The sequence below is a fragment of the Alligator sinensis genome, unplaced genomic scaffold (assembly GCF_000455745.1).
Source record: "Alligator sinensis unplaced genomic scaffold, ASM45574v1 scaffold61_1, whole genome shotgun sequence".
In the NCBI taxonomy this organism is placed as follows: domain Eukaryota; kingdom Metazoa; phylum Chordata; order Crocodylia; family Alligatoridae; genus Alligator; species Alligator sinensis.
The window spans coordinates 2008208-2030771 of record NW_005841986.1 but is presented as its reverse complement, the minus strand read 5'-3'; the positions used below and the strand labels follow the sequence as shown (position 1 = coordinate 2030771).

Genomic DNA, 22564 nt, shown 5'->3' with positions numbered 1-22564 from the left:
ATCATCTCTACTACAAGTCCTGAATGCCTGTATATAGTAAGTAGCTTTGCAGCAGTCTTTAGGATGCTAGTAGCAGGAGCTAGCAGAGTGAGCACTGTTGCAGAGGGCAGTAACTCCTGACTTCCAAGTTTTACTCTGCTAATGATTTAGTATGCGATGTTGGACACACATTGTTTATTAAATAACTTAACCATGAGATGAAAAGTGGGCTTCATCAGCTACAAAGGACAGTAACACGGTTAATTTGTCCAACACTATCTCTGCTATACTAGAATTTCCACTGCAAAAATGGGGATAATATTTGATTACCTCGTACAACTGGTGTAATGGGTTTGAACTGTACTAGGGCCTGGAAATGAAAACAAGCAGTCCCTATGGAGTCTGGATTCTAGGGGCACAGCCTCGGGAGATCCCTTGCTCTTATAAAATCTCATATGCCAGAATACAAATTCTAGACCATACCAACTCTTCAGTGAGATTAGGAGATAACTGGGTCCTGAGAAGAGTAACGAGATAAGAATTCAGGCAGGAAGCAAACTGCAGTCATTTATTCATGGCCCTAAACCATGGGGACAGCACGGCATTTGTTCTATAACTCGGCAAGAGATGTTCTGTTTTCTTTCACCTGAAATCTTTGGGGATTTACGCCTGCTCCCACAGAGAAGGAACAGCGGCCATAGGGGCCTATGAGGCTGTTCAGCCACGGCAATGCAGACGATTGTGTGCATCTTAAAGATAACCATTATTAGGTAATTTTTCAAGAAAAGTGAAACATAAGGAAATATGATACAAGAGAGTTTTTAAAATGAAACTTAAGAGCCAACTGCTGAGGCTGTTACTCATTAGAAGTTAGCTTCTCACAAAAGGAACTATATCTACCTGCGTGGATCACAGCTAGTGAAATGGTTTTTATTCTAACTGGCTCCTTTGGACACCACTGGAATATAAATAACAATACAATTTCTAAGTTCTACAATTATAGCTTCAGGTCACCTGCTCTAAACTGGACCTTGATTGGGTAAGAGGGTCATGCATACAGATTCTCATATCTAATGAAAGGCAAGCACTCTCCCCAAGCCCTACTGTTCCTTCCTGTGATCTTTTGTAGTATTCTCTGCAATTGGAAGATCTAAATCAGATACCTAACTACTTGCTACTGAATTAGGGTGAACTGCATCCCTTCTTTCTTAGACTGGCAACTAGAAATACTCCTAAGATACTGAACCTTGTTCTCCTCTCTCTTCCCTCCTGATGCCTCTCTTTATTGAAATATGATGCAACTACATTGGGTTTCTGCAAGCGACAAAAACAAATTGATTATGAGCCTCGGTTTATTCCGAATTCATATTGGTCAACAAAGCTACGAGCATAAATTTTCACCCTTGGAGTGATTGAAATGGAAAACTAACAGACTATAAATCGCCATTTTGTAAAATATTTCATGTCTATTGCAAGGCTACATTATTTGATGTCAACACTGAGGCAGCCAGAAGCATCTCAGTTAAATAAAAACCATCAAACAACACCGCACCAGTATAACATAAAGATGTCCTTGCAGAAGAGATGGTTAAGAATTGCTCTTATTGTATATGAGCAGTCTCATGACTTCTTGGGAGCCCAGGAATTGGTTATGGTCACTGTAAAGTAAAAGGTCTCTGAAATTCTTCACTCCTGCACGGTAGTCTGCAAAATATACCACTATTTAGCCAGCTGTTTTCTTAATATTCCTGTAGTAGTCTGGGTGCAACAGAAGAATCACTCTTAAAGTGGCCCCGTCAAATTAAGGACTCCGCTAAACTGCATAGCATAATGGCAAGAGTCAAAGAAGCAGAAGGTAAACAGCTTCCAAAATCGCAGGAATATATTGAAGTGGCTGTATTGGTATGCTTACACAAGCAAAGGCAAAGAGTACACATTGGTCAGTGTAATTACTTTTTCCTTAGAGAGATCATTAAAAAAGAAAGGTATTGTCAAAAAATAGAAATCTAACCCAAATTAACCCCACCCCATAAGAGTAAAACATTACAACAGCCAATATATAAAAAGGAAATTAATAATATTAAGATAAAATTCAAAAGCAAATAGCTCTAAAGATATATAAAATCAAATAACTAAAGTCTTTAAATTGATCAAAATCAAACTGTGAGGGAAATGGTATGTCTTTTTGTCCTTTATGGGATCGGGAAGGAATAATTAAGGAATATAAGGATACTGTTGAGAGGCTAAACTATTTCTCTGGATCTTCATGCTCTGCAGTAATGCTGAAATACTTACTTCATGCCTAACTTTTGGTTATAACAACAAGAGATCAGAGATTAAAGTGTACAAGATGATGCAAGGGAGATGGGATTTTTCCTGCCTCAGGCAGAGGGTTGGACTGGATGACCTCCCGAGGTCCTTTCCAGCCCTACTCTTCTATGATTCTATGTGCTGGGAGAAAATCAGCAGAGCCATGAAGCGGCTGGGCTGCTAACAAAAACAGGAAATCTCCCTCCCATCACTGGCAGGCAGCAATACTGTATCTACACTTTGAAAGGGCAGTAAGGTAAATTAAACAACAGTGAGCTTTTGTTCCATACCTGCATAAACATTTGAAACTAAATGATTATTAAAAGAGCAGTGAAACATCTAAAAGATCATAATACAGCAGCATCCAATACCCTTTCCCCAAGGACAAAATACTTCATTACTGCTTGCTGTGGAATAATGGTATTTTTTCGCTGTCAGAGGATACAACATAATGGCAGATAAGTCTCCTCCCAGGAGTTTTCAGGCTATTGCTAACAAAACGATGCTACCAAAGTTCAACTCTAAGGCCCAACATACAACCCTATAATGTTATTATGGTTTGCTGCTGCCTTTGTGGCTGTTATGTAATTTTACTGTTTTCAGAATGGTTTCCATGGCAATAAAACTATTGCCTTAACACCACTCAGTGCTAATTGTGGTTCTCCTGCTTTTTCCAAGATTTGGTTAGAGAGGATGCCACAGTTATATTTGGTGCAGGGTGTGTTATTGTATATTACTTTCATGTTTGTTCAAACCCATTGTTGCCCTATGAATTTTCAGTAGTTCTCTGGACTGTGTTCAATAATTGGGACCAAATTAACAAAGGTTCCAATCCTGCTGCCTGTATATAAAATGTTACTGAAACCAGTGGGATTAATTGCATGCATCCATTAATGATCAGGGCTGGATTTGGCATGCATACATCATACTTCATCACAACCGTGAGGATTAACCAAAATTGTTCCTTTACTGAAAACTAATTATGAGAACTGAATATTTATATTCTTAAATCCTTGTTCTTATTAAGGGGAATATACTGGCATGTAATAAAATAAAAACCAAATAAAACAAATATAGTTTCAGGCAATTATAATCACATTTTCTAATATTTAAACCTTGTCCCTCTTCTTCTGCTGCCTGATAGACCAATATAAGCCACTGGGGAAACTGACTGAATGCCATGGGAATAAAAAAGTAACTATACACCAGATGTTGGCAAACCAGAAAAATACAAGGTTTTTTTTTCTAATCTCTCTCTCTTAAAAAAAAAAAAAAAAAAAAAAAAAAAAGTGATCTTAGATGATGCTACAAGTAGCAGGTAGAATATGCAGTCCCTCATTAAAATGAAGATGCCTGGGTGAATCTGGGAAGCACAGACCACCAAATATTAGTTCAGTACCATGTTAACTAAAATTCTCAAAAATGCAGTTATAAAATGGTTTGAACATGTTATGATACAGAAAAAAAATCCTGCCTTCTGATTAGGGAAACTGAACCTCTCTACTATACCATGTCACAACCCGAAGTAGTGATTTTTTTGTTTGTGTGCGCTTTGGCACTGCTAAATTATTTTCCCGCTAAATTGCAGCTTCTTTGCATGGTGGAGTTTTCTGCTGCAGAGGAGAACCCCGGTGCAACGGAGTATTCCCGCCAAATTTGTAGCTTTCTTTGCATGGTGCATTTCTTTTGCATCCAGGAAATGCACGGTGCAAAGAAGTTCCCGCCATTTGTATGAAGATTCGTGCCACATTATTGGCCGATTCTAATACATTCACACGTGGCGGCTAGCGATTGGCTTGCTAGCCGTATAAAGAGCTTGGGTGCTTTCCGCCCAAGTTGGAGAGAGAGCAATTGGAGTTCGAGAGGGAGAGCGTGAAGATCTCCAAGCGCTGCGGATCCTTGCGGACCCAACGCTTTTCTTAAAAAGCAATAGAGGCCTGATAACCGAACCCGCAGAGCTTCAACAACTCCGGGGAAAAGAACGAACAGCCTCTAGCCTCTCCCCGTTGCCAATAAATTCCTAGACGTATCCCTTCCTGTACAAGAAACTACCGAACCTGTGGAGTTTCAATAACTCCGGGGCAAAGAAACTACCGAACCCGCGGAGCTTCAATAACTCCGCGGCAAAGAACGAATTGTTGTAGTCCTCTAACGAGGATTTAAGCGGAGCTGAACCTGGAAACTGTCCAGTCTACACCACGACCATCTTTGGTGTAAGTAAACAAGCTTTAAATCAACCATTACACGTCCGTGACTAATTCTAGCTCACCACCGGTCCTCTCCGACCCCGCGTGCCCGGGCTGCTGGCCACAGCCCGCGTGCGCAAAGACGGGCCCGGCTCGCCCCTGGCGACGAGGATGGGATCGGGAGAGAACTCGCACATGGCGACCCAGGTGGGATCGGGAGAGGGCCCACACATACAACTGTTTGAACATGTCAGTGAAGAAATGGATAAAGGACAAACTGACAGAATTTATCTGGACTTTTGAAAAGCCTTTGCCAAAGTCCTCATATGAGGTTACTAAGGAAACTAAACGGTGTCAGACATGAAGCTAAGTATTGTTATAGTTTGAAAACTGGCTGGCAAACACAAAGGGAAGGATTAAATGGTCTATCTCCAATATGGCAAATGATGACAACAGTCAGGACTGTGGTATTTAATATATTAATGATCTGACAAAGTACCAAACAATGAGGTGGTGATTTTTTATCTTTGTATAAAGGGAAACATGGGTATGGAAAAAGTCATTCAAGCGAGCAGCTGCTTAAGGCAAGTATCCTATTAGTTCAAAATTGGGGGATTTGGGGGAAGGGCAGTTGTATAATTTATGTCGATACAGTAATGTGAGCTAGATTACAGGATTATGAGGTGATGTGAAAGAGCAGAGGTAGATGGCTAGAGCTGAACGATAAATGAAATAAGATGCATCATTGTGTTAGCGCTGAGTCCTCTATATAAGCAGTTAATGTATACTTTCCCTTTTAAAAAGACAGGCTTATTTTAATATAAAATTCAGTATTTTAAAAAAGAGTTAAGGAAAACAAACTAATTCATATTGTTATAAAACATGGTAAAATGAGATTCACTATTAATGATAAAGCATGAATGAATCAATACCATGCAAACATGGCTTTTGTAATATCTCTTACAAAGCTTGTGTACGTATTCTGCCGCCTCATGCTTAGTACTTTATCTCTCTTTGCTCAAAAGCTATATTGTTCAAATAAAACTTCCCATATTCCTGAGCTACTGAAAAGAAAGTAGGGTAGGTTTCCTAACAACTTGCAAAAGAAAAAAGGCATTATAATGAAGCCTTTGCTTTCTAAATACAACTGTAATAGCAGTTGATTCATAATTCCCTTTATGCTATTAATCGACTACTTTTACATGTCAAAGAGTTTAGATTATAGGAATTACCATTCAAACAAAATATTAATTGGTACTGAGGGTATTAACTCTTCTTTAGAAATGATTAATAACGTTGCTGTTTTTCAAAAATTGAAAACAGAAGGAATCAAAGAAAAATCACACAGACACATTGAAGTCGGTCTGACTAGTGTTCTACAGCTTTTGAAGAATAGACATAAAGATACATATTGTCACACAACTCTACATTTTTGATTCTCATTTAATAAGGGACAATTTAAGTAGTGTGTGGTGTTTTTAATCTCAGTATGAAAAGCTTAGAAGATCCCAGTAAGTCTATCTTTTTGACTCCTTCCATAAAGTATTATGCAGGGAAATATAGCTAAATCTCCTTGTGACAGATAGTCCAAGGGCTCCTGTTACTTGGAGAAGGCAGCCCGCTAAGGTAACTGTGTGGGGCTGCTGCAGCAGCACGGGCACAGGCTGGCCCTTAATTAAAAGGGGAAATTCCTTTCTGCATGCTGCAGAGAGAGGAGTGCCCTAGGGAGGCTGACTGCAGGAAGCAGGCTCATGGACACCCAAATTACCCACAAGACTGAGAGTAAAACTACCATTGGGAATTTCTAGCTTGGGATAGGGTACTGACCCAGAGCAAGAAGGCCTCTGTGGAAGCGGTGTGCTGATACTGCTGTTTATATGGGGGGGGGGGGGGGGGGGGGGGTGTGTCTGTGGGGTTGGGGGGGGGGGGGGGGGGCGGTTTTACCATTGGATGACTAGACTGTAGCTAGAGGGGAGGCAAAGAGGCCATGGATGGGTGCCTGGTAAGGCACTCAAAATCAGGGAGCCCAGCCCGGGGTCAGGGGCCAGATGGCTGTGGGTGAGAACAGCGAGGGCAGCCAGGCCTGGAGCTGGGGACTCTGAGAGCAGGCCAGAGTGCAGGACACAGGAGCTGGAGAAGGGCAAGAGCAGGAGACGGGGGCTGGGGCCCAGAAGCTGAAGTCCAGGACAGTGGACCTTGGGCTAGGGGGCCCAGCTAGAGGAAGGGGCTGAAGCCAGGAAGACAAGCTGCAACAAACGTTTGAGGCTTGAGGAGTCGAGCGCAGTGTCGGAATCTTCACTTGGGTTCAGAATTGAACCAGCAACCTAGCAAGGTATGAGGAGCAGGCACTCCTTAATATGTTGTCTTTCAGATTAGATGCACTTTTTGATTGTGACTATTCATAACTATGTGGGGACTAACTCTTATATGCTGGCTAAGTGCTGAGTTAGGTTGTTATACTAGATACAATACCTAGATTCCAGTTCCAATTGGATATGGTATCACTTACTCACTTCTGCTAATGTTCTTTAATGCTGTTATATACCATTCCACTACACAGCCTCTGTTTAATTTACAGTATAGCCACATTCTAGCAGTAAGTGCAAAATGCCAGAGGAAATACTTCACTTCATAGAAAAGTTTTTTTTCAAATCCTTTTAAATGATTTAACCTTAACTATTTAGTTAACAGAGTTAACTCTGTGATGTCTTTCCTCCAGTGTAACTCCCAAGTATTGTGATAAGTTAAGAACAGTATATAGCTGGTTCTGGAGACTTTGTGGATTTAACATTTTGGCTTTGATCTCCATTAACTTTTATTATTATAATAATTGCTAAATGCAACAGGAAACTATTAAATAAATTGTCCGCTATGACATTCTCTTCAAATTCACTTTTTGTCAGTGAACAAGTAAATTTGATTTCAGCAACAGGCTAGATTAAGCACTGTGGTAGGGCACCTTTGGTGCCTGCCACTTTAAGAGGCTTGAGCAGGCTGGGGAGCAGCCAGCAGGTGTAGTTAGGCCCAATTAGGTGGTCACATGACCGCAAGGGGAGCCTTGGATTGGAAGAGGGCTGGGTAGCCAGGGTATAAGCACAGTCCCTAGGAGCTGAGCTAGTAGTTGCATCTAGGGAGCTAGTAGAACAATACTGCACAGCCTGAGGAGAGTGGCTCTGGGAACATCTGGAGACTATGGTAGGAGCTATGGGGATGGAAGAGGTTCCTGTGGTCCTGGGTAAAACCTGAAATGACATCCTGCTGGGGCTGGATGTGGCAGGACAGTCTCCAGGAAATGTGCCTCTCCAGTGAAAGGTAAGGATGAGACGCTGTAAAATCTCAGCCCCTGCTACCTTGTGGGCACCCTGTGGAGGGGAAAGGCTAGGGTAGCATACCCTGAGAGAAGCACAGGGGCCAAGGACCATGGAGTGGGGCCTGAGGCCCAGGGGGTATAAGGCCTAGGAGCCCAGTGAGGGGGGATGGAGTTGTGGCCAAGGTACATCTGAGGCCAAGTTTGGGTCGGGGAGGCCAGGGGAGTTGGAAGTGACTTTGGATGCCATCTGCAAGGCATGGGACATGGTATAAGGGGAGGTTCGGAGCCATCTATTTCACTCTTGGCATCGGGGCAACCAAATGGGCAGCCTCCAGCATATAAACAACTATTTAGTGACAACATCAAAAGCATGGCAGGAAAGGTAGGGTGGACTAACCTAGACAGGTGGGTGGGCGGATGTCGTGACCAGCCTCGAGACCAGACCCTGTCACAAGAACCCTTAGTATTTGAGTATTGCTACCTAGTCCTGCCTGACAAAAGCAAAAAATTTATGTTATTAACAGTTTACATGCTAGTAACTAATTTGTGAAAAATGTTCCATTTTTAATGTAGTTTATAAATGGCTTTTTGTTGCCACTTGCATAAAATTGACCATCTCCCACCATTACTGGCAATAGCCAGGAGACTCCAAAGTAGAGGATAATGGGAAAATACTACTTCATCAGGCAAAACGGTTGTTACTGTTTTCTTCCTCCTATTCATGACTTTAATAAATGGATCTTTATTAAACTGAAAGCTCTTTAAGTAGGCTTTATCTTCTGCTGGGTACTCACAGGGAAATTAACCTCATTCTTCTAGGTTGAGGTCATGGGTAGACTTTCTCAACTTCTTTATCTGGTGAGAAGCAAACTTATTCCCATAAGTAGCAGGCATCTGATTTAAATGTTTCATTTTCTGAATAAAAGCTGAAGTAGCATGTGGCAGAAGAAAAAAGCCTAAAATATAGGACCCTGCAGGAAGGTCCTAGCTGCTGTGCTGGCTCTTCAGCAGCATAGTTAAGCCAGCAAAAGATGTGGAAGTAGGACCTGAGACGAACACAGTTCACTCACTCTAGCAAAACTGCACACTTATCCAGGCCAAATTTGTTTTGCTGGTGGGAGGTGATTTTGTTATACTAGTACATCACTTTATGGGTGCAGCTGCATTCACATTACGAACAGTTTGCTGATAACCCTATACTGCTAGAATACTGTTACTGTAGAACAGCAGTGCTAAAAATTTTCAAACTCAACATGCCCTCAGAAAAAGGCAGCATTCATCTTGACTACAAGGAAAAAAAAAAAAAACACAATTCTTTTATTGCAAACAACTCGGACCACAATGGGTCAGAATGATTTTTTTTTTCCCAACTCTGCAGTCCTGTTTGAACTCAGTTTATGTTGTGAATCACATGCAAGTGTTTGCGTATTTTAATAATACTCATATTTGTACAACACCCTTAAAAGGCTCTCGCAGCACCTCGGGTATTTAGGTATTTGTGGCACTATGGCTGAGACTCGCTGGTATACAAACAAAGTTTTTTCTCTAGGCCATCTACTACACCCAAGAAGATGCTGAAAACCCATATTTCTGAGAAATTATTGATCCTTTAATAGCTACAAACTACTTTGTGTTAACTGCATCTTTTGTGTCTTTCAGTTATGAAACCAAGGTAAAGGGACTAATAATTTTGAATGCCCACTTAAGATCATTTGAAGGGGGGGGTGGTTGTTTTTTTTTTTTTTTTATTATGTTAAACAAAATCACTAGTCCCATTGAAGACTTAAATATTTTGAGTCACTTGCATATCTATCTGGCATAAATGTAACTCAACCAGGGTGCCACGACACTCTGGGGTGCGCTGAGATCCTTTCAAGGGCGCTGCAGGTTGTCTTACAACTGTTAGGCTTACAAGCATGGTTTACAAGATGAACCTAGAGATTTCAAATAAAAATCCATAGCTGTGGTCTTAGTTTTTCTGCTGCAAAGAACTCGATTCTTATTTTTCTGCAGACAAAAAAGAGCCAAAACTAAGACCTCGAGTTGAGAGAGGTTGAGAACCACCACCACTCTACAGCAGACATGTGGTAATGGCACTATATGGATCATTATTATTAATAAATATTGTTTTAGTTGACATTATTTAAGTAACATGCTAGTAAAGAAAAGGCAGTCTGGAAGTGTTAACAGGAATCGGCAAATTGAAGTATACCCTTCTAATCCCTACAATCTCTACCTTAACATGCTAAAGCAAAGTCTAGTGTTTACTTCCTATTCTTCTAACAGGAGTTACAAACTGTCTTGTTTTCACTTGCACTTAATCTGTTTTCATTACTATTCACTAGCTAATCAAATAGAAGAACACCACTCTCTTCCTGTTTCTCTCTCATGGCATTTGATGAATTGGGTTATTGCCTACAAGAGATCATGCCTTTGAACCAGTTAAATCTCTTACGGGGCCACCCTGCCCTACCTTATGCATGATGATTACTACATATTAACCTGGATTACCACCTTTGTTTGAAAGGTCTTCAAGCTTTCTTCCTAATAGACAATGTCATCACTCAAACCTCATTTAGCTTGTGTAGTTGTTTTTGTTTTTAATTATCCTTGAAAGTATGAAATCCAGAAACTTCCTTGAGGAAAGCTTTGATTCTGAAGTGCACCTCTATGGCTAGAGCAGGCATGTTTTAACGTTTTAGCCCATTGGGCAGATGAGTAATATAACAGCCATCTATGGGCTGGATCAGGGTCTGGGGCCAGGCACCACCTTTTCCCTGTCCTATATGCCTGCATCAGGCCCTAGTGGCCTGGCACAACCCCCTCCTGCCCCATATATGCAGGGATTGGGCAGCAGATCAGCATGCAGAGCCCCAGGCTCATGGATGTGGAAATCTGGCAGCAGGTGAATAGTGCCACCATGTCACCAAATCTCTGGACCTGTCAGGAGCCCCACAGACTGGGTGACATGGCACCGGGGACTCCTGGTACATGAAGGGGTGGGCAAATGACTGCACTGAAATAAGCCAATACATAATCATCCGGACACAGCAGTTTTCCTTGTTGAACTCCTTGCTCAAGAGAAAATGGAAGTCCTAACCAAAGATTTCTGGTGGATCTAGTTCTTCACCTATGCATCAGGGTGTTTTTTAAGCCTTCCCACAGGCACTGGCTGTTTGGCTACCGCTAAGATTGGGTACTCTGACCAGGGTGTGCCAATGCTCCCGCTAGAACCAAAGGTGGAGGCTCCTGGCTAGAGGGTCTTGCCCCTCCACTCCAAGTCAGACCACTGATCACCATATTAGGCATCAAGAATTTTACCGAGGGTCAGATTGGTATGGAGCGTGAGGGGTTTTTGCTTCCCTCAGTAACAGGGGGATGGCTGTTTACCCAGGAACAACACTTTATAGCAGCAGGACATTGGGTGTCATGGTCCCCCTATTTTACCTTTGGCAAGTTAGGGTGTTCAGTCTAGTGTGTCAGGGTTGATGATAGTCTTACACAGAGTTTAGATTATGGCTTGTATGGGATGGCTGGGCTACGGGTGGTCCTGCCTCAAGTAGGGGCTTTGACTAGATGACCTCTGGAAGTCATTTACCACTCTACTTTGACTCTAAATAATATCTACTGCATTACTGTATAGAGCTGCCTCGTGCGGCTTTTGCTTTCCACTTTTTTTTTCTTTAGAATTTTTTGCAGTAGTTTAAAAGAAGGAAATTTTTTTTATTGAAATATGAAAAATACCATAGGCTGGTTTATTTCATGTTCAAATTAAGCTTATTTTGTGCGCACACCTAATTTTCAGTTTAAACATTGTTTGTTTGTTTGTTTGAACAAACAAGTCTAACTTGCTAACTGTGGCTGTTCCTTTAGGATTGTGATATTTTGGAGGCAAGACAGGTCTCCATCAGCAGTGAGAAAAGGCTTGGTAACTTTTAACATGCTTCTGCAAAATAATTTGCATTATTGAAATACAATGCTTTAAAATAACCTTTTGCTAGCTATACTGCTGAAAGGTACCATTAAAAAAAAAAAAAACAACAACAAACCAACCAAAAAAAACCCTGAAGTGATGTGTGCTCACTTACTGAAGTTGGTGAAGCACCATCCCTTACCTAGATTTTGGATGGCCTTAAGGTTTGAGTAAAACTTGTTTCAGTTTGTGGTTACAAGGTTCATGTGAATGAATGAAGCCAGACAGGAAACACAGGATGTAAATATAAGCACAGGGGGCAAAAGGAAACAAGCCTCAGTCTCTCCAGCTGCTTGTGAATACAACTGTTCTCAATTGTGTATTTATACATAACACCAGCTATGGATAAATGCATGCAAACACCAGAGAATCCAAAGGAAAAAAACCAACACGACAGTAAAGGGCCAAGGCAGAGAGGAGTGAAGCTGCATCCACCTTCAGCACTCCAACTTGGCTTTTATGCATTAAGTGTTTTAATTGAATTTCTCAAATTCCATATATGTAGCTTGTTACATAATGTACTTGAGTATCAGAGAATGGCAATTCTGATACACATCTTGATGAATATATATAAGAGCAGAACTTACACATACAGATATTAAAATAACCCAGTATGTACATGGTATATTTAACATGACAACATCTATTAACAACAACTGCTGTAGCATCTTAAAGTGCATCGATACAGGCAGCACTACAAATCAAGTCTGATTTGCCAGCTGTGTATAAATTTAATCTCTTATTGGGCCTTATGTTGCTAACTCTTACTTTTATGATCTGTCAAACCAAATACTTCCAAAAAAGTATTGGATATGCTTGTTAAACTTTTGCAAGAAGTGTTTCTATTTTATTGCTCAAAATTAAAAAAGTTATCCCAAACCACAGGGCAGTTTCACGGGTATTAAACTATATTTAATACTAGAGAGTGCTACTACAATATATGCATTAATGAAGCAGCACAGATAATTTTAGTCACCAAAAGATTTATAGTTTAGAATAAACTACATTCTATGGCAGCACATTCTCACACTTCTTTACCATATTATCCAGCTGTGACACTTCACAATTTTTCACTTATGAAAAATCTGTGTTCTGGCCTACATGAGGTCATACTTCATGCAGGAAGTCGATATGCCTACCTAATGTTTTGAGAAACTATATTTGAACAATGTGATTACAACACTGAAAGAGATCTAGACATGGGGGGAGGGGGCAAGAGTTCTCGTGCACCCCTAACTTTGCAATGTTTTGCTTTAAATGAGTAACTATGCAGTGTAAATATTATCTTTAAATTACTTTTGTTTCCTGTTTAAAAAACAAAACCAAACCCCCAATGCTCAATATCAGCAATGTAGGATTTCAAAGCACAAGTGTAAATTCCTTATTTGGGAATTATTTGATGACCTGCCCCCATAGCCTTTGAAGCTGCAGAAACACCATTATTGGAAGAGAGCATCCTTTTTATAAGATCTGTATTTTCCCCAAACACATCAGCCTGTGAGTCAGTCTACTTGAGCATTTAGGAGGCCTTAACTATTGCACTACTTACTGTACCAAAGACAGATAAATGTTGAGAAAAAGCTAAAAAGTCTTGCTTAGAAGATGAAGGGTCAATAAGCCAAAAAGGGTGTTAAACAGTGTCTAAAGACTTAAATTATATGCAGACTTGGGCATAGTTATGCCTAATTTACTTTGGAACTCTTCAGAGCTCAAGCATAGTGGTTATTGCTCCAGCTGTAAAGTCTATATAGAGGCAGGGGGGCAGCAGGGAGGCTGGAGAAGAAAAGCTACCAGCAGGCCATGAGCAGGTGTTAGAAGTGTTAAAAAGCTGTCATCCTGCCCTGCCTTCTGCATCTTTAGAATTAAATCCCACACAGACAGGATACGCTGTCTGTGGACACTTCTAAAGTAGAGATATTCTTAACATGTTTTACTTCCTGGAAGAAAACACTGGAAAAAGTAGGGAGTTTGGGAAAGGGAGGAAGGAATGAGACGGGTCATTTAATTCTTGCACTAGAAAACATATAGCATTGTACTGTATTTGAAAAAAGAATAATAAAAACTCTTTCACACATTGATATGGTTCCAAGATGGAACTACCATTGAAAAGGAACCATCCCTGGAATCTTGGAAGAATAGTTGTTCCCCCAGGAGATCCCTAAACAGAGAAAAGGATAACAAAAACATTTGTGAACCACTTAATTTAAAACAAGTCATTCGCTTCAGTGTGCTCTTCAAATACTTGCAATTTCTTCAAAATGTAAGAAGCTAACAGTTTCCTTCAGAACAGGAATATAAACTGAGTTGTGATGATTATTTGCACACTTAAAAATGCTATTTATAAAGTTTAATTGGTTTGAACTGGCCTCACAGATAGAGGCTGAAGACAGCTCAAGGATTTTCTCTCACATGACTGAAAACTAGTGGAAATTCAGCTTAGAATAGATCATGGAAGACTTAATGTCTAAACAAAATTCTTTCAATAAGCTACTGACCGCCTGAAGCAGGGCTTTATTTTACAACCTTAAACTACTGTATTTGTCCTACAAAGTGTGAAATTGATATGAACTTAATCTGGAGAGAAGATGCATATTTAAGAGACAGAGTTCAACATGTTATACATGGATAATTATTGTAAAAAATCCTTGCATGGCATACTGAATGTTGAAGACTAGAAGTTCTTATAAGCTTGAGTGAAAAAACTGGTAGAAAAAAAATCTTAAAACAATCTTATGGAAGCATTATACTTAACTAGTGTTTTAGAACAACTTGCATAACTGAGTTCACACCTTGGAAAAGATGACAGCCTGGTGAAGGAAAAGGGAGCAATCATTAATGTTCTATATTTATCCTTCATGTACTCGTCTGCTCACTCTATTCTCTACATTTTACTCTTGAATGCATTACTCATAAGTCATGCACTATGGGTACTGAGCTCACACCAGATGCATTAAGGTAGCCCAGAAAATGAGACGCTAAACTTATGTTACACCTCTTGCTTGCTTAAAGTATTTGCTGGTTGGAGGAAAGATGGAAGGAATTTGCCACAAAGAGAGAAGATTATAATCTTCAACAGAAATCCATTTAAACATGTAAACAAAAAAACCTCTTCTGTAGTCAACCATCTGCAGTTGTATATCTCCGCCTCTACCAATTACCTCCAAAAACGCCTCAAAGCAATAGAGGCAATGCACAGCTACGTGGAAAACCAAAAGAAAAAACAATACAACCCCATAACCCTCTTTTCCCCCCCCCACACCCCCTTAAACAACAAAAAACCCAAAACCATTTCTAGCAGCTCAGTTAAATCATGACAAGCTGCCACTTTCAGTCTGTCATGCACTTATAGCATTTATAATACTGAGAAAACGAGAGGTAACACTTTTTCTATGCTGCCAGCTACTCCGTAATGCAGTGTCTCTCAGGCTTAAATCAGCTCACCAAATGGACTGGTAGGAAACTATCGTGTTTTCTACAGGTGATGGCAGTCACTGGGGTTCCCAAGAACAATATTCAACAGCCTTAAAATGTTAGGCTTAAGAACAGTTGTTCCCCAGTATAGACTTTCTTTGGAAAAAGATGGATTAAATTAAGTATTTTCATTTAGAACTTTTTTTTTTTTTTTTTTTTTAAAGTGCTGTTCTTGGAAAACACAAAACTTCCCATTAAAAGCAAGACTCCTCTTTTCTCTACCTTCACATCTTCTCATGCTTCCCCTTCTATGAAAAGTAAAGTAATGTGGAGTAAGGGTCACTTTCACAAGATTTTAGCTGATGATTCTATTTCACTGCTCCAGTTTAACGGAGGAAAGTGAATTTGATTCCACTTTGTTTACTTGACAAGTGGATAAAAACGAAGGAGCTGGCAGAACACATGACAAGGGAACACCTACATTCTAATAAATCAATAGCTTGTTATAACTTGTATGTGAAAGTGGCCTCAAACAGTTTACTTCCCAGTAGTAGAAAATATTTACCCAATATATATTTTAAGTTAATAAGCATGCAAATGTGGTTTCCCTCTCTGATCTTATATTTAGATAAATGAAAAAAACCTACCATTTATCACAGTTTATACAGGAAGTTGAGTCGAGACAAATTAGAACAAGATATTTTGTGTCTGCACCAAAGAGTTTTGAATCGAGACTATTCAATCTTGCACTGATTATTGCTGTACATTTGATTTTTCTGGATAAGCTTGGCATGATCCTCTCAGGGCTAATTCATCTAGATCCTACCTATATACTGGGAAAGGAAGAAATTGTTATCTGCTTATTCCTTGTTCTGGTGTTAACAAGGAAGTTGGTCAAGAGCTCTTAAAACTCCAGTCACCTGTTGTTCAACACTGGGAGCTTCTAGACCTGATACTTAACCTCTAGGTAGTTCAAAACATGGCAGCATACAAGAAAGACTTTAATTGAGCTAAACTGTATAGTTTCCTGAGGACAGTACAAAGCGTTTGGGGAAAGGTTTTATGCACTTCACTGACCCAGTAGGAGACTAACTCCTGGTAGGGTCACACAAACCAAAGAGTGACGACTAGACAAAAGCAGGTACAAACTAAGTGCCAAGCTTGGAAAACATTTTGTGGGACCTATAGATAAGACAAAGGCATCTGTGCATTCAGTATTCTGAAAAGAAGCTGTATAGTCCTGTGTTTACTACAAACTTGACACTAAATACAGGAAAATAACTGAACAAAAACACTCCAATCCAGTTGTCCTGCACACAGTTTTTCTGACATGATTTACTTTTTTGACTGGATAATTAAACTGGAGGAAGATCCCAGGTAGATTTGGCTGATTTCAGACAGTTAACTTAGCTGCCAACAGGTCCTATTTATCTATACAGGCATCACAAAACAGGATCTGTGAGTTATAGGTCAGCAAGAAAGACATATAGATGGTAAAGCATTGGGTACAAAGGGTTGTCACCATAAAACCCCAACACCAATTAAAATTGATTTAGAAAGGAATTCAGCTCAACCGATAAAGCCTCTCATAAGGAACACTTAAAACAGAAATAAGTGATCTTCAGGCATCCTAGTTTTCTCAGTCTTAAAATCCAAAATTATCTGTGGTTTTGTTGTTGTTGTTTTGTTTGTTTGTTTTTTTAAATAAATAAATCCATGTCTTTCCACAACTTAAAATGAAATGCCACCACATAAATAGGTATCAGTTTAACACAATGCTTTATTAATACATTTGTAATTTTAAAGCAATTTGGAATATAATATTATCATTGTAATAGAATATAACATCTCTTTGCCACCATACCTCACCTCGGTGGGAAGGAGCCCCACCATGGTTGCCAACTGGGTCCCACCTACTGGGCAGCAGAGGTGGTTCCTGCCCAGGGCTGGCTTGGGCAGACTGCAGCCCTGCACCTCATTGTGGGCACAGAAATATATGGGGGGCATGTACTGCCCCCTGAAATGTCACCTATGCTTCCCCATGCATTACCCATGCCTCTTCCTGCTGCCCCTCCCCTCCAAATTTACCCGGAGGGAGCTGCAGGAACTACTCTCCACCACATTACCTGGCTGCCATATGCACCTGATGCTCCCTGCATCCCACTCCCTCCAGCCCCAACCAATACCTTGAAGGCTGGAACTCTGCCAACCTGCAAGAAGAAACCTGCAGTTTTCCCACATTTTTCTCCTTTTAAATGAGAAAATCCAAGTTTTTCCATGGCAAACACAAAACCGAGTTCCCTGGTGATCATATATAGATTTATCTTAAATTGGTTCTTTACTAATTCAAATGCGTGTGATCAATCCTAGACACATCTACAATGCATCTCTACTCCACCGGGAGAGGTATTTGCACAAGGAATGCAGCAATGATGCCACTCCATGGATACCTGGGCTAGATGCTATAACCATTCTGATGCTTGAGACAAGTCTCCAGTATGCCTCGAGAGCAGGGGTCACTGAATTTTTGGGTTTGGCAATGTGACCAGGGTGTACTCGGTTGTGTCTCCACAAGCACCAGCAATGTGATATAGATGTACCGAGTGCAAGTCATTTCTCTGCCAAATTTCAAATAGTAAAGTGTTTCCCCTACCCCCCAGGACAGGATGCACGAAGTCCCTAAGCCATCAATTGGACAACCTTGTCCTAAGCTATTCAGCTACCAGCAAAAAACTCAGACTAAAACGGGTGAGGATTTATTTCAGCTGGCAGATCGTTTAACAAGTTTTGGTGAGCTGTCAAGGGCTGTGCATGAAGTCTTTTAGAAGATATCATTTTAACAAATTATAGATTTAAAAAAGCAAATTATATTTAAAATATTATAGTAGATGTCAGACTTTATTTTATTCCAAAAATATTTTTTCCTGATTCATGGTTTTTGTTTTTATAGTGTATATAGAGACTATGTGTGTGTATATAGAGACTACATACTAGTGCATAATAGCTCAAAATAAAGTCTTGTATATTGTGTGGGGGGGCAAGGGGGAGTGGGAGGTGGGTGGGTGTGTGTGTGTGTGTGTGTGTGTGTGTGTGTGTGTGTAGGGATGCTTGAGCATCAGATCCTGGGAGCTGGCTGAGGGCACATCCAGAAGAGCTTGCCTGGACAGTGCAAGAGCTGGAGTCATTCAGTTGGCCAGCCGGTTCTGGCCCATGGGCCATATTTTACCCATCCTGGCTTCAAAGATAGTAGGAATGAAAAGGTCCATGCAACTTGGCCATCCCCATAGTAGATAAGAGCATTATGTCTCCATTTAATCTCTCATCTAGCCTGTGGGTCACTGCAGTAGCAGTGGACTATTCCAAAATTTTAGATAATGAATATTTTAAAATACCTTTAATAGATGTCACATGTTAATTCAGCAAACCTTAATGCACAATATCCCATTCTTTTGGCCTGCAAGTGCCGAGAATGATTTAGCAGACCAGTACAAACACTTCCAGAAACAGTAAACTTCTAGTCACTGAAGCTGAATAAATGACTAAGAGGAAAATAAAATAACATCCTTGCCACTACTGGAAAAATGTTTAGTGCACAAGCTGGAGATAAAACATGCAGGGAAGACTTTAGAGTAAACTTAAACAGACTGGCAACTAAATACATATTAATCAGGTCATAGTTTAATATTTAAACTACTGGTAAAAATATGCTTGGAGAGTGCTATTTTAGGTTATTTATATAAACAATTTCTCTTTTGAACATGAATTCTGTCTAAGATTTCTCCCAAATGTAAACAGTAACACAACCAAGCTTGGTACGGGTTCCATTAAAAAAAAAAAAAAAAAAAAAAACAAAAAAAAAACCCTAAGGAGAAATTCCTTTCATTGTAAGTCTGCCAAAGAAGAGAACAGGGTAATTAGAAAAGGTTCCCAGATCTTAGTTATGTAAAAAAGACATTCTAGTCTGCTTAAGTCCAGTTCAACAAGAAAAAAAAAAATGGACTGTAGAAATCATTACTTCCCTTAAGCTTCTGGGATTCAAGTATCTATGAAGATTTTTCACTTCAGGCCTAGTATTTCCAAGTGTTCTTCATAGTTCATAATACAAAGTAAGAGAGATGGCACCATTTGGAGATCACTGGGTAGGCAGCTTTGAGATTCAGTATCTACTTAACAAACATGTTTGGTTACTAGCTGCAGCATTATGTTGAGACAGAAAGTACACTTACCCAGCCCTTTCTGGATGACAGATAAATCTGCTCTAATCACTTTTTGGTTGATTTGTTTATTTTTTCCTTTTTAACCTAATCTTGTTTATTGGTATTCAGGATGTAGCTGGAACATGAAAACTACTAAGTAGTAATGCCATGTTCATTAAAATGCCATAAATTAAGAGACATTATATGGACACCAATTTTTTGCTTTCTAAGTTATGTTTAGAACTGTGTTTTAAATTGTGACAATTCAGTTCCAGCAGAACTAGTCCATATCCTTCAATTCATGTTAGAATCCAGTGTTATCCTCACAATTTTCCATAAAGGAAAAAAATGAACACCCAGGAGTGAAGTTTCTGTCCAATATGCTAAAAATACACTAACTGAAATACCTAAATTGGTCTTCCTATCAGATTAAATTTGGATTTCTTTCCAGCTGTAATGTGAGAAAACAAGTTACATGCCACAGAACAAGCAATCATGTTTTCTTCCCTTCAGTAGTGTTAAAATATATGAAAATTAGCACACTATTTTATGATCAAGTTTACTCGAAAGCACAATTAATGCAAGTGTAATTCAGAATATCAACTAAAAAAAAGTTCATATTTTTTAGTTTGAAATTGTGAACTTTAATGCTTGAAAATGTTTTGCTTTCTGAATGAAGTGGGGCACTGAATTAAAAAGATCATTTCCCCCTGGAAAAAAAAAAAGTCAACCAATAGAAAAGTCTCTTCTGTCTGTGTTTACTTGTGCGTATACAACATGCAGTCAAGGGCACAATTTCACTATCCTGTTGCTTGGCTGCATTTCCTGTATAAAGCACTAGCATGACAACATCACTTCTCCACCTGAAAACGAAGAGAGGCAAACAGCCAGGCCAGGGTGCATCTAGTGGGGCTGTTTTTAGTGCCCTCCACTCTTCTGTTATGGGCACTGGAAAGGCAGAAGGCAGGGTGGCTAACCCGAATGCTATGATGATATAGGCTGTTGCTTACAAAAAATTGAGGTCTCTGAACAATTTAGTTTCTGAAGCTGCCACCCTGCCCTGCCTTCTGCCTGACTTCAGACTTTACAGCTACCTGCCTCTCTACGCACTGGAAAAGACTTCAATGCATAGCTATGGAGTTTAAAGAGAGAGGAATTTTAAGACTTGGTACATGCTCTTGAAGAGGGCACTTTGCTATACCAGAACACTTGGTTAAGATTTTCCAAACGGCCCAACATGCGTTTAAATCTGTCTTCCATTCATTGTACAGTATAGCGAGAGATGTACTGCTCCTTCACTTTGAAACTTGACTTGGATTTTTGAGAAAAAAGTAAATGAATACAAAATGTCAGCGTTCTTGTGCCAGTGCTTGTTTACACATATTCCTTACCATTATAAAGTGACAAAAAGATTGTTTTGCATTAAGAAGTCTGGAAAAAGAGATACTAAGATGATACAAAGTGGGGGGGCTGGATCTAATTATCTAGAAGGTCCCTTCCACCCCTAATAACTGTGAAAGTTGCTTTTTTCCTGACCAGCATTAATTTGATTAGAGGCTTAGTCTATCCAGTTTGCAGCTCTCTCACATTCCCACCAAAATACAGACTCTTTAACATGACAGCTTCTTGATGGAAACAGCTAGCCACCTTGCAGGACTGTCGCACCTGTATTCCCCTTTCTAGTTTATTCCAGGCCCATTATCCTGCTCCAGAAATCATTTTCTGTTCCCAGAGGATCTCATGTTTTGAGAACGCAGTCTCCCCGTTACATTTATACCATGCTCTCCGTAAAAGTAGAAACTAGAGGCATTAAATGACTCACTCAAAGCGCAAAGACCCTGTTTCCAATAGACAGGAATGTCTGATGGCTTGGGCCCTCTTGCTGTATGGTGATTTTAAGCTTGTTTCACTATAGGCTATTTCTGAGAAGTTAAGTGCCCTCTAAAGGGCTATTTATATTGAGGTATTTCGGTACGCAAGCCAGACCACTGAAAACAAGCTAGGACAGCCACGACACAAGTGGTCCAAGGGGGACACAACACGCAGCTAAAGAAAACGACCCTTTCCAAGAGGTCACAAAACTGACACGAGGGCAAGAGACACCCGGTCAACTTTACTGTGACATTACAAAGACAGAAGAAATCGGGGGGGGGTGGAGTTTAGGACTAGGGAAACCTTTCCCAGTGACTTTCAACTTGATTTTAGGGGTCTGCAAATGAAGATAAAAGTTTTGAACGGACGTGCATAACTGGGGTCACTTAACTGTGGGTTTTTGCCTACTTTTACAATTCAGAGGGGTCCCTCTGACATTTCAAACGGAGGTGCGGACCCTCTGAACTGTAACCGTGGGTATTCACCTACTTTTAACTGGCCGCGGTCATCTTTCGAGGACCCCTTACATGCTGCGTGCAGACCCCCATGGGTCTGGAGGGCAAATTGAAAACCACCGCCTTCCTGAGTCCGGCCGAATGGGACTAGGGAGACAGAAGAAGGCAGGAGCGACTCGGCCGGGGGCAGGGCGGAGGAGGCGAGGGCGGGATGGCGACTTCATGGGTCTTCATCCACCTTTCGGCTGTCTTATTTCTGGTGGCAAGCAGGCACGTCCACTTGGGCCACGAATGAGTTACCTGCACGTGTGCAAATCCAAACCTGGGGGGCGGCGGAGGGGGTCTCCCTCTCACCACACGGACACCGTTCGCGTGTCCCTTACCTTGAAGACCTTCCCGAACGCGCCGTCGCCGAGCTCGCCGATGATCTCCCAGAACTCCTCCGGGTTCAGGTCCCGCTTGACGTGCTCGTACTGCTTCTTTTTCTTCTCGCCGCCCAGCTTGAAGATCTTGCGGAAGTTGAAGAACGACATCTTCTCCCCCCCCTTGTGTGTGCCCAGGGAGAGGGGGGGTGGGGGTTCAATACTACTCCTACTAGATAATAATAATTATAATGATGATGATGATAATGACTGTTATAATATGGAGGAAGTTCCAGGTTTCAAAGCGGGCTCGGATTAAATAGTAATAATCATTCAAATGCTACTCGTGAGGATCCGAAAACAGGGAAAATCCAGGTTTCCAAGCAGCCGCATCCTTCCCCTCAGCAACCAGCGCGCGGCTCCCACGGGGTAGGGGGAAGGCGCCGTGGCCTCAGGGCTGGCGGCGGAGAGCGGGCCCGGGCACGGCGGCGGCGACGAGGCGGCGGCGGC

The 22564-nt window shown here is 40.8% G+C and overlaps 1 protein-coding gene across 3 annotated transcripts in view; it reads right to left on the bottom strand.

The window, feature by feature from the left end:
* The window catches only part of SLK (STE20 like kinase), a 67211-nt gene extending 44653 nt beyond the window's left edge, over positions 1-22558 (bottom strand). For 2 of the 3 annotated variants that reach the window (XM_006021295.2, XM_006021296.2), the window contains exon 1: positions 22076-22558. In XM_006021295.2, the coding sequence (XP_006021357.1) occupies positions 22076-22225 (150 nt within the window). In that variant the 5' untranslated portion in view covers positions 22226-22558. Of the gene's footprint in view, positions 1-13831; positions 13917-14547; positions 14566-15816; positions 16003-22075 lie in introns of all 3 variants that reach the window. The other variant, XM_025201202.1, reaches the window with a different exon arrangement.
* Between the last annotated feature and the right edge of the window lie 6 nt (positions 22559-22564).